Here is a 14618-nt window from a genome sequence, read left to right as displayed (position 1 = left end):
TTATTATTATTAGTTTTATTTGCAAATTTTAGTATCTGATAATAACATTCATACATATAGTAGCTAAGTACTTCGTTACTAGCTTGAAAATACGGATGTATATTTAATTGCTGTTATAAAATTTAGAAATTCATTTCAAAATTAAGGATTATCTCCCTCATGCATAGCTCTTGTTTGGCACGCTGTTTTTGGCTATATTTAGATCTAAAACTTCATAGTTATTTCGGATTTCAAACATTTCGGTTGAGCATCACTGAAGAGACATTATTTGTCGAAATGCGCATCTGGTCAGGGCCGTAAATTAACCTTCAATTTGGAGGAGGCAGGACATTAGGCGGGGGTCTGGGGGCCTGGGCGGCCCCCAGACGCTGAGCACATTTTGTGCACACTGAACACGTTTCGTGCAAAATCCTTGATTCTAGGGCCTTCTAAGATGTTACTTGACTAACTCATTCTAAAAGAAAGATTTGGAATGCTTTTTAAGGGAGTTATCATGTTCTTAGTTATTGGAAACAACATAAATTCTAATGAACTTTAAATTTTAATTTTTTTTGGCTCAAAAGTTGGAGGAGGCAGCTGCCTCCTCCGCCTCCATGTAATTTACGGCCCTGTACCAGGCATCAAAATTGGTACCGTATAAGTTTTACATACATACATTCACACACATATATAGTTTAGTTATAATAACATATCAAGGTTGAGAGTACCAAGTAAAGAGTGGAAAGGCATTAATCAAAATATTTTTCCATACAGCCCAGATTGTACTTATTTTTTTAAAATTGCAGTGTTTTGAAAATATACAATGGTCAATTTCATATTCCATCCTAATATATTGTAATACACCCTCAAAAGATGGTAATCTGTTTTGTTTGCAACATAAATATATATAGGCCTATTGTTTGGTATATAAAATTATGAAATTTATTACTTTGTTTGAATTTTGTAATGGACAATCACCAAAAATAATATTAAATACATTGAAACCAATTTTATTTGTTGTTTTCTCATAAATATGTAAGTTTAGTGGGTTCCACAAAGTTCCTATCTTGCACAAAACACAAAAATATGTTCAATGTTTTCAGAGCTGTGTCCACAAAATGAGCAAATATCATTATCCACAACTTTGATTTTTTTCAAGTAACTTTTAACAGGTATAATTTAATTCTATGTAAAATTCTGTATTGCAACCATTGTGCTGCTGAATCTGATGTTAATTTAAAACATATTTCAAAAACTTCTTTGGTAATGATATCTCTATAGTCCCTCAAAAATGGACAGGAATTCCACTTAACAATTGAAGTCGGAATTATTTCTTTATAAGTAATGTTCTTTTATAATATGATTTGTGCATTTCTTATGCAATAGCATATCTTCATAGTGAAAAGGTGTGGCTGGACCATTAAAATATTTTCTCAACTCTTTTGACACACACAGTTTGTTGGGTTTTTTTGGTTTTTTTTTGCCATTGTAGAAATAGAATTTGTAATACTGTTGTATTGCATAAAACAAACATGATCAATATCATTTTTTCCCCCAAATCTATCCATTGTTAGAAAAATACCGTTAGAGTCTACAAAATCATTGACTGTCTTGACACCTTTTTCATACCACTTTTTTGCAAACACATATGACTTGCCAACTTTTACTTTTGAATTGTACCATATTGGAACATTTACAAATCTCGTTTGTGTCCGATAATTAATTGCCAAGTGTGAACTCATTACCTTCAACCATGAAGTAAAAACATCAGTCCAAAATGGATTTAAAGTATTTTTTAGCAGACAATATATATATATATATATATATATATATATATATATATATATATATATATATTCATCCCCAAAATCTAAGATCTAATTCCATAAGAAGCTTCAAGAATGTTTATCCAGGATTGGTTGCATGTTATTACTTTTCGAATCCATGAGCACTTTAAAGACATTATGAAATTATTTATATTGGTATATATATATATATATATATATATATATATATATATATATATATATATATATATTTAAACGTACATTACACAAAGTGCAAATTAACCGTTAAGCCCACCCAACATGTATTTTTGAGTAACCGTTACTATCACATTTTGCCTTCCATATAAATCTAAAGAGTTCCTGTGTTAATGAGTTTATGATTTCTTGACTGGGATTTGGTAGTGCAGAACATAAATGATTAAGTTTTGGGAGGAGAAGCGTTTTAATAACTGTGACTATTCCTATAACTCCACTGCTTAATCATTGCATGAATAGTATAGGAATCTGAGGACTATAATTTAATTCTACAATTCTTTCTAGATCAACTGAGAAATGTATTCCTAGGAGAGTGAAGCTTGTGGATCCCCAGTCTAGTTTCTATCTTGGGTGATGATAGACATCAGCAGAAAATTTTGAAAAACAAATATTATACCAAAGGGTGTCTACCGGGAAAAATAGGATTGTTGCTAGATGAGTTTGTTTTTATCGAGGGTACGCAGTTTCCGGGTTGTGTTCAAAATATTTTGATGGAATCTTCGTTGAATTTGGTATTGCTTTCTACTTTTCATGATATATTTTCAGCCTGTGGTGAAACATGCTTTAGAATGTCTAATTATAGAGTATGAAATCCTGTTTAACATTACGTAGATTTTTCGTGCTATATTTCATTGTACATGTACAAAGGCTAATCATTAGAGTTGATAAGGGCGTTTTAAGAAGTGGGAAATAAAAAAGCATTTTATCTGATAATGCCTGTATGTTTGAATTTTGTAGAACTATTTGCAAAATTTAAATTATTTAGTAGTTAAGGTAGCGAAAAATGATTGTAGTAATTATGGCTATGAGGACCGTGGTATCTGCCTGTTGGTAGAGCACCAGCTCAGTTGGTAGAGCACCTGACTAGAAATTCAGGGGGCCCGGGTTTGAATCCCGGTCTTGTCCGTTGCATTTTCTCCCTTCCTGTTACATTTGGTGCGGTAGACCAGCCACTGGAACTGACAGGTGAAAATGCTTGCCAGGGGATTAAGATCCTGGGTTGATGTCTTCAAAATGGGTTGATGTCTTCAGCCGGATTCGATTGACGGTGGCCAGATAGCTCAGCTAGAGATTCAGGGGGCTCGGGTTCAGAACCCTTCGATTTACGGCACACACAAAAAAATACACATGGCTGAGATCAACTATTTGCATGACGGATCAGGGGCGGATCCAGGAATTGTGATTAGGTAGAGCACCTGACTATATGAGGCTGGGGGCCACCTTGAGGCCCCATCGGGCCCAAGACAAAGACTTGGTTGGGGGCCAGGCCGCCAGGGAGCTAAGCCCCCATAAGTTCTTGCATTTTACAGATTTTATAGGCTTGTAATATGTCTCCTATGTAGTTATTTTTACTATTTTCTATCATGTTTAACTAGGTGTAATTAATAAAATGAAGCAAATTTTAAGGGCTTTTGGAAAAAAAAAAGATCTCCCAATAAAAAGTGATTCAATAAATCAAAAGATTCATTTATTTCTCCAAGAGTAGAAGAAATTATTGCTTCTTTTATCGTTTATTTTTATTCTCAACAAGAGACCATGATTTACCTTAAATTTGAAAAATTTTAGTGGGGTGGGGGGGGGGGGGGCTCATAAGGAACATTTAATTTGGAGCTCCAAGTGACTTCCTAATAATCAAGTTTTATTTCCTTATACGAGGGCTGATAATTTCAATCTCTGAATCCATTTCTGAAATGTGTCACAGTATGCTGATTTAGGTATTCTCTTTAGGGAAGTCGAGAGGCATAGCCTTCATTGACTTCTCTTGGCAAGCATTCATATTTTGATTCTGGAAAACGTGTAAATGCCGGAGTCGATGACGGATTATGCTTCGACCGACGTTTCGACTCAGATCTGCCAGGATTTACGCAGTAGACAAGTTGTTTTCAAATATTTAACAGCAATGCACAAAACCGTCACAAGGAAATCAAAACTTACTTGCTTTTAATCCATTTTCAACATGCCCCTGTCCCGGGTTTAAATCACAACTTTGATTACGTAAGCTTGCTTTTCTCTTAACTGGTCCCCTATTGTGACAGCTCTCAAGACCAGTTAACATAAACCCGGGACAGGGGACATGTTGAAAATGGATTAGAAGCAAGTAAGTTTTGATTTCCTTATGACAGTTTTGTGCATTACTGCTAAATGTTTGAAAACAAGTTGTCAATATGCGTAAATCCAGGTAGATCTGAGTTGAAACGTCGGTCGAAGCATAAACCGTCACCGACTCCGGCATTTACACGTTTTCCAGTATCAAAATATGGATGTTTGCAAAGAGAAGTCGATGAAGGCTATGCCTCTCGACTTCTCTAAAGAGGATACTGATTTAGGTAGAACACTGAGGCACTGACTGATGACTGAGCTAAGGGCTTATAGGGACTTGTAATGATGACCAGATAAGAACTTTTTTAAGTTTTGGAAAAAGGAAAAAGTCACATGGGGCTAGATCTGGAGAGTATGGTGGGTATGGCAAGACGGTAACCTTCTTCGACTTCAAAAATTGCTTCAGAAGCTCAGATGTATGTGATGGAGCATTATCATGAAGTAGACAGACATGCCTAAATCCTGACACAGGGCGTCGTTTATAATAATATTTCTTGAACTTTTTAGGTCACCTGAGTAAACTCAGGTAACCTATTGCAATTGGTTTTCGTCCGTCATGCGTTAACAATTGAACATTTTCAACTTTTTCTTAATAATTACTGGTCCGATTCTTTTCAAATTTTGTATGAAGCATCATTGGGACAAGGGGGACATAGATTGTAAATTTCAGGACTCTAGCACCTCTGGGGCCCTAGCAGCAGGGCAAAAACTGCCCACAATTGACCAATTTTCAAAAATCTTCTTCTCAAGAACCACACACATGTAAGAAAACCTAATGCATAGTAATGTAGAGCAGGAAGGCCTCTACCAAAATGGAAATTTCATGATCCCCGGGGTAGGGGTTGTGACCCCAGGGTGGGACCAAACTTATTACATAGTGTTTATGTGTAAAACACTTAAATAACATCTTATTTAGTGCTATTGATACTAAATTGAAAGTAATTAGATATTTAAAATGAACAGGTAGTCCTTTACCAAAATTGTAAATTTGATAATCCCAGGGGTAGGGGTTTTGGTATCAGGGTGGGGCCAAAATGGTCAGTTATTTATAAATGTGTGAACAATTAGATATTTTTAACTTCTTCTTGATAACTATCATTCCAATTCTTTTCAAATTTAGTATGAAACATATTTGGAACAAAGGGAACATAAATTTTAAATTTCAGGATGCCTGGGGCCTTAGGGGCAGGGCAAAAACTGCCCAAAAATAACCAATTTTCAAAAATCTTCATCTCAAGAACCACACACATGTAAGAAAAACTAAATGCATAGTGATGTAGAGCAGGAAGGCCTCTACCAAAATTGTAAATTTCATGATCCCCGGGGTAGATGTTGTGACCCCAGGGCAGGGCCAAACTTATTATATAGTGTTTATGTGTAAAACACTTAAATAACATTTTCTTTAGTGCTTTTGATACTAAATTGAAACTAAACGGATAGAACAGGTAGTCTTTTACCAAAATTGTAAATTTGATTTTCCCCAGAGTAAGAGTTTTGACTCCAGGGTGGGGCCAAACTTTGTATATATAGTATTTATGTGTACGTTTGCTGATACTGTATAAAATCTAAATGCATACTTAGGAATAGCAGAAAAAGATATACAAAAAATGGTGAATTTCACAACCCAGGCTTATGACTTTAGGATGAGTCCAAATTAGTCATATATTTTGATGTTTTAATGTTAATACACTTATTATTTAAAGTCTTTCATCAGTGTATGCACTTTTGAGGGCAGTGAAGTTTTAAGAACACATCTTGTTTTATACTGTTGCTGAACATTAGAATTTAAATTAGCTTAGATATTCAGAATAGGAATTTTTTTCTAGATTTCATAGCCCATAGTGATACTTTTTCACTAGTATACAGGTGACCGATAAGGCCTGTGGGCCTCTTGTTTATTATAACATCGGTAATACTGACCTTTAACACTTTTGCCCTTTGCCACCGGAATTTGTTTGGCTATACCATCACATGAAAAGAATATGCAATAAAGAACCTTCTTTGTGCTTGTGGTTCTTTTGGTTGCCAAAAGCCTTCTACTGTGTTTAGTTAGCCATGTTTTGTTTCCAGTTTTTCTTACTAGTTCGAAATAGTGAACCCATGTTTTGTCACCAGTAACAATGTTAGCAAAATTGTCTTTGATTGAATTTGGGAAACATTTTGAGCAATTGCTTAACGGTGTGTACTCGTACCCGTTTTTGGTCATCTGTCAATATAGGCGGTATCCATCTGACTGGCAGAAATCTTTCATACTTTCAAAATACGCTTCAAAATGTAATGCACCCGCGATAGCGATATGCCAACAGTTTTGGCAATATCATGAATCATATGTATCTGCCATCTCTTTCAATTATTTCCCTGACTTTTGAGACATTTGCCTTGCCTGTTACAGTCATGGGTCGGCCAGATTTTGCTGCATGTTTGACGGACTCTGTGCCAGTCAGAAATTTTTTTTTCCACCTACGAACTGTCTCATAAGATACCTTATCATACTCATAAACTCCCCCCCTTTCAGTAAAATCTGCATTACAGAATGACCAAGTTTTGTGCAAACTTCTATATAAGCTTTAATTTCTTCAATATTCTCAACCCAATCCCAACCATTTTTACATCAGTGGTCAACGACTGGCTCTATTGAAATGATTATAAGTTTAAAACTATGTGGAGCTGAAGGCTCTTGTTTATACCGTTGGAAAGGTATTGAATAGAGTTATTCAAGAGTATCATCATCCATGAGATCATGCAAAGCGTTATCGCGCTGTGGTACAATACACACTTCATATTAAACAGCCCTCGTATGATATCAATAAATATAACAGAATTAATGCATGCAATTATTCATAAATTGTTCTTAAACATTTGCGCAACAATTCAGACATGCTAACAATTCCTTCCTCTGTGCATTATGCATGCAATATCATTTGCGATTTGTGATAAGATTAAGGAATTGCTTACCAAAAAGGCCAAAAATATAAACTGTTGTGTTTACAATACCATCAAAGTAAAAATTAGGGTTGGTCAGTAAGAAATAATTCTTTATCATACTTACTTTTAAGAGTACACAAAGAAATATTCTGATCTCAATCTCCATATATTAACGTATTAAACATTAGGGGCTCATTTTCCCCATTAAATGCAACTTTTGAATATATTTTGATGAAAATTTGTATTTACAAGTATTAACTCTAAAATGATGCCTATAAATTGAATTAATCTTTTGAACAATATGTCAATAAAAAAAATTAGGGGAGGGGTTAGAGCTGGTCAGGTTAGCGGAAACAGCAATTTTGTTTAAGGCCTAAATTGTGACACAGCACTAGATTTAAGGAAAAAATATTCAAGAATCAAGTTAGGAAAATTATACAGTCATGTTGTGCATCAACTGAATTTTAAAAAAAAAAAATTATTTTCTTCTTGTTGAAGGCTCATCAGCAAGGCAGAAAAGCTGACCAATTACTCCATAGCAAGAAATATGAAGAATCGATGTTTTGTCACCGAAGAGCTGCAGGTATGGGCATTAATGTGTTACCGCATCACAGAAGACTGGTAAATCTATTATAAGTTTAAATGATTGTGATGGTGACTTTAACGGGAGAAGTTGTACATGAAGGTAGTGTGTGTGTGTAATCAGAGTAGGAATATGCAGTGTAAAATCAGAAACAATAGTATTAAAAAATGAAAATGATTTCTATTAATTTTTAACAGTGGAAAGTAAGTTGGAACAGTTTGTAAAAAGTGAAAGATATTGACCTTGATATAGATTTACTTCACCCACAATATTTTAGGGCTCTCAATTCTCTGTAATTAGGGTTTTCAAATGGACCTGTTCCCAATGCATAAAAGGCACCTTTTTTGTCAACAGAAAATGTATATTTCTCAAATGATTGGGTTATCAAAAATCAGAAAACTGACATACACCAGCATGAATAACAGAATTACAATCTAAACTAAGGAAAGTTAGTTTGATTTAAAAAACCCAAATAAGTTGATTTTCTATCACAGTGGTATATTGACACCAGTTTATTGTCGGGAAGAATGTTTTCAGTGCGACTTGTTAGTGCATGCTAGTACCATCGGGAAAAAGAATTGACATTAAAACATCTAAAACCTGGAAGAAAATAGACCAGGGTTGGGCGGTTAAAACCGCCCCCAGTTTTAACTAGTGGTTTTAACCGTCAAGGTCAATACTCCCCAAGTGGTCAATACTGGTCATTTGTGATTTAAACCGTCCATTTTCCTATTTTTGATCATTTCTTGCAAAGATAAAGATAAATTAAGTCTTTTCATTATATGGATCAATTGTTGATTAATATTTTTCATTAGATAATCAAATGTAATTTCATAAGTTTAATATATTTTGTTTGCTGAAACTGACCGAAATATCTTCAGTACCTACCAGAGGGACACAGATAGCATAGGTTGACAATTGGAGACAGAGCTGTTAATGCATGTACCTGGATAGATTAAGAATAAAAGGTAGCTGGACATAACCTGAGCACAGGAAGCAGAGTTGACAGGTTTTGATAACTGTAACTTTAATATTAAAGCATAGGCTGGGACCAGAGATAACCAGTGTGCGTGTTACTGTTTTGAAAACATCACCAACCCACCTCCTCAAATGTTTATTTAACAGTTAAAATGAAGATTGATGAAAAAATTCTTTAATATAGGTAGTTCTTTTTAAACTAAGGAATTTGAACAGAAACATTTACATCTTCCCCAATTCAACAGAGTCATTTGTACATTATTTATTTAATATTATGACTTATAAGTATATTATAAACTGATAGTGCATGTTATGAATTACAGTATTTACCATAAAGGTCACTTAAACATTTAAAATGAATAACACAGACTATAATGATCAAATAATTTTCAAGCGACCAGTATTAACCAGTATTGACCGGTTTTAACCAGTATTGACCACCAGCCCAGTCAATACTGATATTGACCACTTTTTTGCCTGAAATCGACATACTATGGAAGCAACAATATCTATCTAATGAATGTATTTTTGATTTAGAGAAATGTCAGTCAACAGAATCTATACATACCATGGTGGATAGAAACTAGCAGAGAAAATAATTTGTAGAGAATTCTTAGAAGTTTGAATCATGTTTTACATAAGACATGTCACTTTAACAGTTTACTATTATCAGTAATGCTTATAATTCAGAAATTGATACTCGGAGAAAAAAGATTGGTCTTGTATTGATCATAATATCCATTTTACCAGAATGTTGGTAATTTTCCCCATTACCAATAAGGCCGTAGTACCAAAAATGAGTGTGAAAGCACTTTTTAAAGCCCGCATTGCATTTACACTGTAATTCTGTCCCGTGGGAATCCGGGTTAGAATAGGTCCTCAGTACCCCCTTTCTTGTCGTAAGAGGCGACTAAATGGGGCGGTCCTTCGGATGAGACCGCAAAAACTGAGATCCCACATCACAGCAGGTGTGGCACGATAAAGAGGCGCTTATGGCTCAATGGCCATAAGCGCCGAGCAGCCCTTCACCGGCAGTGGTGACGTCTTCATATGAGTGAAATAATCTCGAGAGGGACGTTAAACAATATTCATTCAATCAATCACTGTAATTCTTCAGTGGGTTACATGTAACTGGAAGAGGTTGTAGTAATGTTAGGTCTTTTGGAATTCAAAAATATTTGATTTCTACATGTATCTTGATTGATTGATTGTATTATATTTTTTAACGTCCCTCTCGAGAATTTTTCACTCATATGAAGACGTCACCTTTGCTGGTGAAGGGCTGCAAAATTTAGGCCCATGTTCTGCGCTCACGGCCTTTGACCAGGGAGGGATCTTTATTGTGTCACACCTGCTGTGACACAAGGCCTCAGTTTTTGCAGTCTCATCCGAAGAACCGCCCCATTTAGTTGCCTCTTACAGCAAGCAAGGGTGTACTGAGGACCTATTCTACATGTAACCCGGATCCCCACGGGACTATTTCTACCTTGAAGGGGAATTTAAAAAAAACAAAAAAACTTCGGTTAATAGTCCTTGTTATTCAACTGCAGTGTGTTAGTAGTAGTCTAGATGTACTGTCAGTTTTCAAAATTACACATAACTTTCAATGTCTTGTCTCAAAATTTGAAATGGGACATAAAAACATACTATTTGTTTTATGAATCAGGAAATTGAAATATATGTCTCTAGGTTTAAATACTGACAATATAGATGAAATAAAAATAGTAAAATCACACAGCTTTTTGATTTAAAAAATTCCTTCCATTATAAACCCTTTTTAGCTCACCCGAGCCAAAGGCTCAAGTGAGCTTTTCTGATCAAAATTTGTCCGTTGTTGGCGTCGTAAACTTTTCACATTTTCGACTTCTTCTCAAGAACTGCAGGGCCAATTTCAACCAAATTTGCCAGTAAGCATCCTTGGGTGAAGGGCTTCCAAGTTTGTTCAAATGAAGGGCCATGTACCTTTCAAAGGGGAGATAATCACAAAAATAGGGTGGGGTCATTAAAAAATCTTTTCAAGAACCACTGAGCCAGAAAAGCTGAAATTTACATGAAATCTTCCTGACATAGTGCAGATTCAAGTTTGTTCAAATCATTGCCTTTGGGGGTTGAATGGGGCCACAATAGGGGATCAAAGCTTTACATGCAAATATATAGGAAAAATATTTAAATATCTTCCTTCTCAAGAACCACTGAGTCAGAAAAGCTGAGATTTACATGAGCTTCCTGGCATAATGCAGATTCAACTTTTTTCAAATCATGGCCCCTGGGGATATAATGGGGCACAATAGGGGATCAAAGTTTTACATAGAAATAGATAAGAAAAATCTTTAAAAATCTTCTTTTCAAGAACCACTGAGCCAGAAAAGCTGAAATTTACATGAAAGCTTCCTGACAAGTGCAGAGTTAGGTTTGTTCAAATCATGGCCTCCGGAGGTTGGATGGGGCCACAATAGGGGATCAAACTTTTACATACAAATATATAAGGAAAATCTTTAAAAATCTTCTTCTCAAGAAGCACTGAGCCAGAAAAGCTGATATTGACATGAAAGCTTTCTAACATATTTCAGATTTCAGTTTGTTAAAATCATGGCCCCTGAGGGGTAGGATGGGGTCACAAGGGGGGATCAAAGTTTTGGATACAAATATATAGGGTAAATCTTTAAATATGAGCCAAGGTGACTCAGGTGAGCGATGTGGCCCTTGGGCCTCTTGTTAGCTCATCTAAGCTGAAAAGTCAAGTGAGCTTTTCTGATATCGCCTGTCGTCTGTCCGGACGTCTGTCTGTAAACTTTTCACATTCTTGACTTTTACTCCAGAACCGCTGGCCCAATTTCAACCAAACTTGGTACAAATCATTATCAGGTGAGAGGGATTCAAGTTGATTCAAATGAAGGGCCAGTCCCTTTTCAAAGGGGAGATAATCTCAAAAATGCAAAAATACATGTAGGGTGGGGTCATTTAAAAATCTTCTCAAGAACCAATGGGCCAGAGAACTTTACATTTACATGAAGGCTTTATAACATAGTACCAATTCAAGTTTGTTAAAATCATGGCCCCTGAGAGGCTGCAAGGGGGAATCAAAGATTTACATTCAAATATATAGGGGTAATCTTTAAAAGTCCTCTTCTCAAGAACCACCGGGCCAGAAAAGTTTACATGAATGTATTCAAGTTTGTAAAAATCATGGCCCCTGGGGTAGGTAGGGCCACAATAAGGATGAAAGTTTTACATGCAAAGATATTGGGAAAATCTTTAAATATGGACCAAGGTGACTTGTGTGAGTGATGGGGCCTCTTGTTAAATTTGAATTGACACAAAATTTGTCAAGAGAGTAAGGTGAAGTAACCAAATATATTTGGGCAGATATAATGAGCATTGAACTAGGATCGACATAGTTAGAGCATTATTTATGGTTGTGCTCCAGAGCTAAGGCGCCAGCTTCCTTAAGCCACTACAGCTTGAAATGGGTTAACTTAACCCATTTCGAATGTGAACATAATGTAGATTAAGTGAATTTAAAACAAATCAAAGAACTGAATAGTGCTAATTATATGCTTTCTGACACTTGCATGAAATATGGCTTTTCTTAGTACATGTACAGGGTAGCAAACAGCCCTATTCTTCACATTCTCTCTCTCATATCATGTGAAAGACTGAATAAAGAAAAAATTATCTGCTAGATTGTTACATCTACATGTAACATTCATGAATTTCTTTTTCAGAATATCTTCTACAAGCCTTGCAGCTCTCTCCCTCTCAGTATGCTCAGGAATCTATCAAACTTCAACATCAGTTCCATCTTAAACAGCAGGATGCTATTCAGAACAAGATTAACAGAGTGGAGAAAATGAACAGCGAACTAGCAAACAAAGGGTCAGAGGTCAGGAACCAGTCAACACAGACAGAAGCTAAACTGGTATTCAGCCCTAACCACTATGTTGATGACAGTTTGAATCAGGAATCAAATGACAGGGTGATGCAGGCTTTGGCTGGGACGGATTCTCTTGTTGGACATTTACTGCTGAAAAACAAGTCTGTGAATGACACGGATGTAGAAAAGGGTCTTAATGTAGGATATAATGCTTTCCAGGAAAACATTACACTGACCAAGACAGGAAGTGACACTGACGAGGAATCTGCGATCAATCGACTCATTCAAGAAAATTTGGAACTGAAAAAGGAAGTTTCACAATTGCAAAGAGAATTGGACAATTCCAAGAAAGATAATAGATATTTGACTGACAGAGTTTTCAGGTCTGACAAGGTGAAGAGGCATTCATATCCTGATGAGGAATGCGGAGGAGTTGCCATCCCAGACATGGAACTTCCTCCGCTGGAAATGCCACAGTTCGATTTCGACTCCCTACAAGTGTCCACCACTCAAACTGACAGGGGAGGGAGTATATTTTCTACTCATTAGTACTTTCCTATGACAATGAACAAGCACTTGTGATAAAAAATGAATGAATATATACATGGTATTGTTATATACTTTCAATTTCATCTCTTCTTTTTTCATTAAAAGTTTGCTGGCATATATCACACGATGTATGTCCACAAACATTCCGGCCCGCAAACATTACATCGCAATCAATACACAAGCAAATTATTACGCCATTAATTTTCAAATTTTTCGTGTTTTTCATCTTTTACTCAGTTAAACCAATAAGAAATTGTTAAAAATGAAATTATTGTTAGTTTCTAAATGAAATTGAAAGTATATAATAAAAAGGTTATAGACTTTGTATGGGAAAATATGATGACTTCAGTTTTTTTTTGTCGCAGACGGACCGAGCACCGAAAAACTTGGTCGTCATATTTTCCCATACAAAGTCTATAACCTATAATTATCTGCTGTAGTGATTCAGGAAATACATCTACATTACATGACCTGTATTTTGTATGTGTAGTATGTCTGTCTTTATAGACAGGACAGATTAAGATATCAACACGATGGTTATGGTTAAGTGTTATTAACTAGGAGGTGTAGGATCTTCAAATCTGATACACGTACATATATTTCTCAAGGTCGTAAATGTAGGTTTCAGGGTCATTTACTCTATATATAAAAAACAGTCATTAAGAGTAAATTTTACATAATTCTGCAGTTTCATTCAAACTCATATCAAAAACGCAAAATTAAATGTATATTTATCAATTATAATATAATTTGTTGACAATTAATTTTCCTTGATGCTTGGTTATATATTTTTATACTACATAAATATTTCAGTCTCATTATATTCATTGTTTTATTTCAAAATTGGTACAGGTTTTAATTTTGAGATCCCCCCTCTTCCCATATCCAATGGCAACATTCCGTTTTCTTATGGTTTCTTTAGAGTAAGGACACAAGTTGGTAATGTGGGAGTCATTCAAATTTTTGTTTACACTTTATTTTTCTTTCTGTATCCAAGATGCTTACATTTTGTACTGTATTGTATTATATAAATAAATGATAAAACGGGTTTTTACATGTATGTTTTCTGAGTGTTCCATTTAACTACAGTAAGTATTGCCCATAATATTGTTTTCAAGGTCAGAAGTTTAAGGTCACGGTCTGTTAACCACATTGTACAAAAACTATCACAGGCATGCAACATTCGTCGTTGTTAGATGGGACACTATTTCTCATGAGGAAAAGAGGAATGTAAGGATACAAGTTGCTGTCTTTTTAAAAAAGACTGCAATATGTGAATGAAAGACGTGTGTTTCTAACAGAAGCTTAAAATATTCTAGGTTGAAATTAAAATGTGTTTTAAAATTAAAAAAAAAAAAATCTTGCAACATGCAAATATTTCATTATTATTATTATAGACTTGTAAGATATATAAGGGAAATGAAATGATTGTAGCTTCAGAATCAAAAGTCATCCTTGTATTAAATCTGTACCTTATTAAGTACAGGGGACACAACCTGGTCTAGATAATAACATTTGAGTTTCATACCTTTATCCAATGATTAATCCGGCAACAAAATACTTTAGTCCAATGATATAAATCTAGCAA

General features: G+C 35.2%; 1 protein-coding gene across 2 annotated transcripts; it reads left to right on the top strand.

The window, feature by feature from the left end:
- The first annotated feature begins 2457 nt into the window (after nucleotides 1-2457).
- Nucleotides 2458-14079, top strand: LOC130048318 (nuclear receptor-binding factor 2-like). 2 transcript variants are annotated; one of them, XR_008797156.1, is made up of 4 exons: nucleotides 2458-2533; nucleotides 7545-7629; nucleotides 12333-13088; nucleotides 13444-14079. XR_008797156.1 is itself a non-coding variant. In XM_056144910.1 (3 exons), exons 1-3 carry the CDS (start codon nucleotides 2513-2515, stop codon nucleotides 13028-13030), a joined length of 804 nt encoding a protein of 267 aa, XP_056000885.1. In that variant the 5' UTR covers nucleotides 2458-2512; the 3' UTR covers nucleotides 13031-14079. The 2 variants fall into 2 exon arrangements, 1 of the variants encoding a protein (XP_056000885.1); XM_056144910.1 differs by having other exon boundaries at nucleotides 12333-14079.
- The last annotated feature ends 539 nt before the right edge of the window (nucleotides 14080-14618 follow it).

Source organism: Ostrea edulis, chromosome 7, assembly GCF_947568905.1.
Source record: "Ostrea edulis chromosome 7, xbOstEdul1.1, whole genome shotgun sequence".
In the NCBI taxonomy this organism is placed as follows: Eukaryota; Metazoa; Mollusca; class Bivalvia; order Ostreida; family Ostreidae; genus Ostrea; species Ostrea edulis.
This window is presented reverse-complemented; position numbering and strand designations above follow the sequence as displayed.

Bases quoted from the DNA above. Each gene is read 5' to 3' on its own strand.
- LOC130048318 (XM_056144910.1), top strand. From the start codon at position 2,513: ATGGAATCTTCGTTGAATTTG. The intron at 2,534-7,544 runs GTATTGCTTTCT...TTCTTGTTGAAG, and splicing joins TGGAATCTTCGTTGAATTTG to GCTCATCAGCAAGGCAGAAA. The intron at 7,630-12,332 runs GTATGGGCATTA...TTTCTTTTTCAG, and splicing joins TTGTCACCGAAGAGCTGCAG to AATATCTTCTACAAGCCTTG.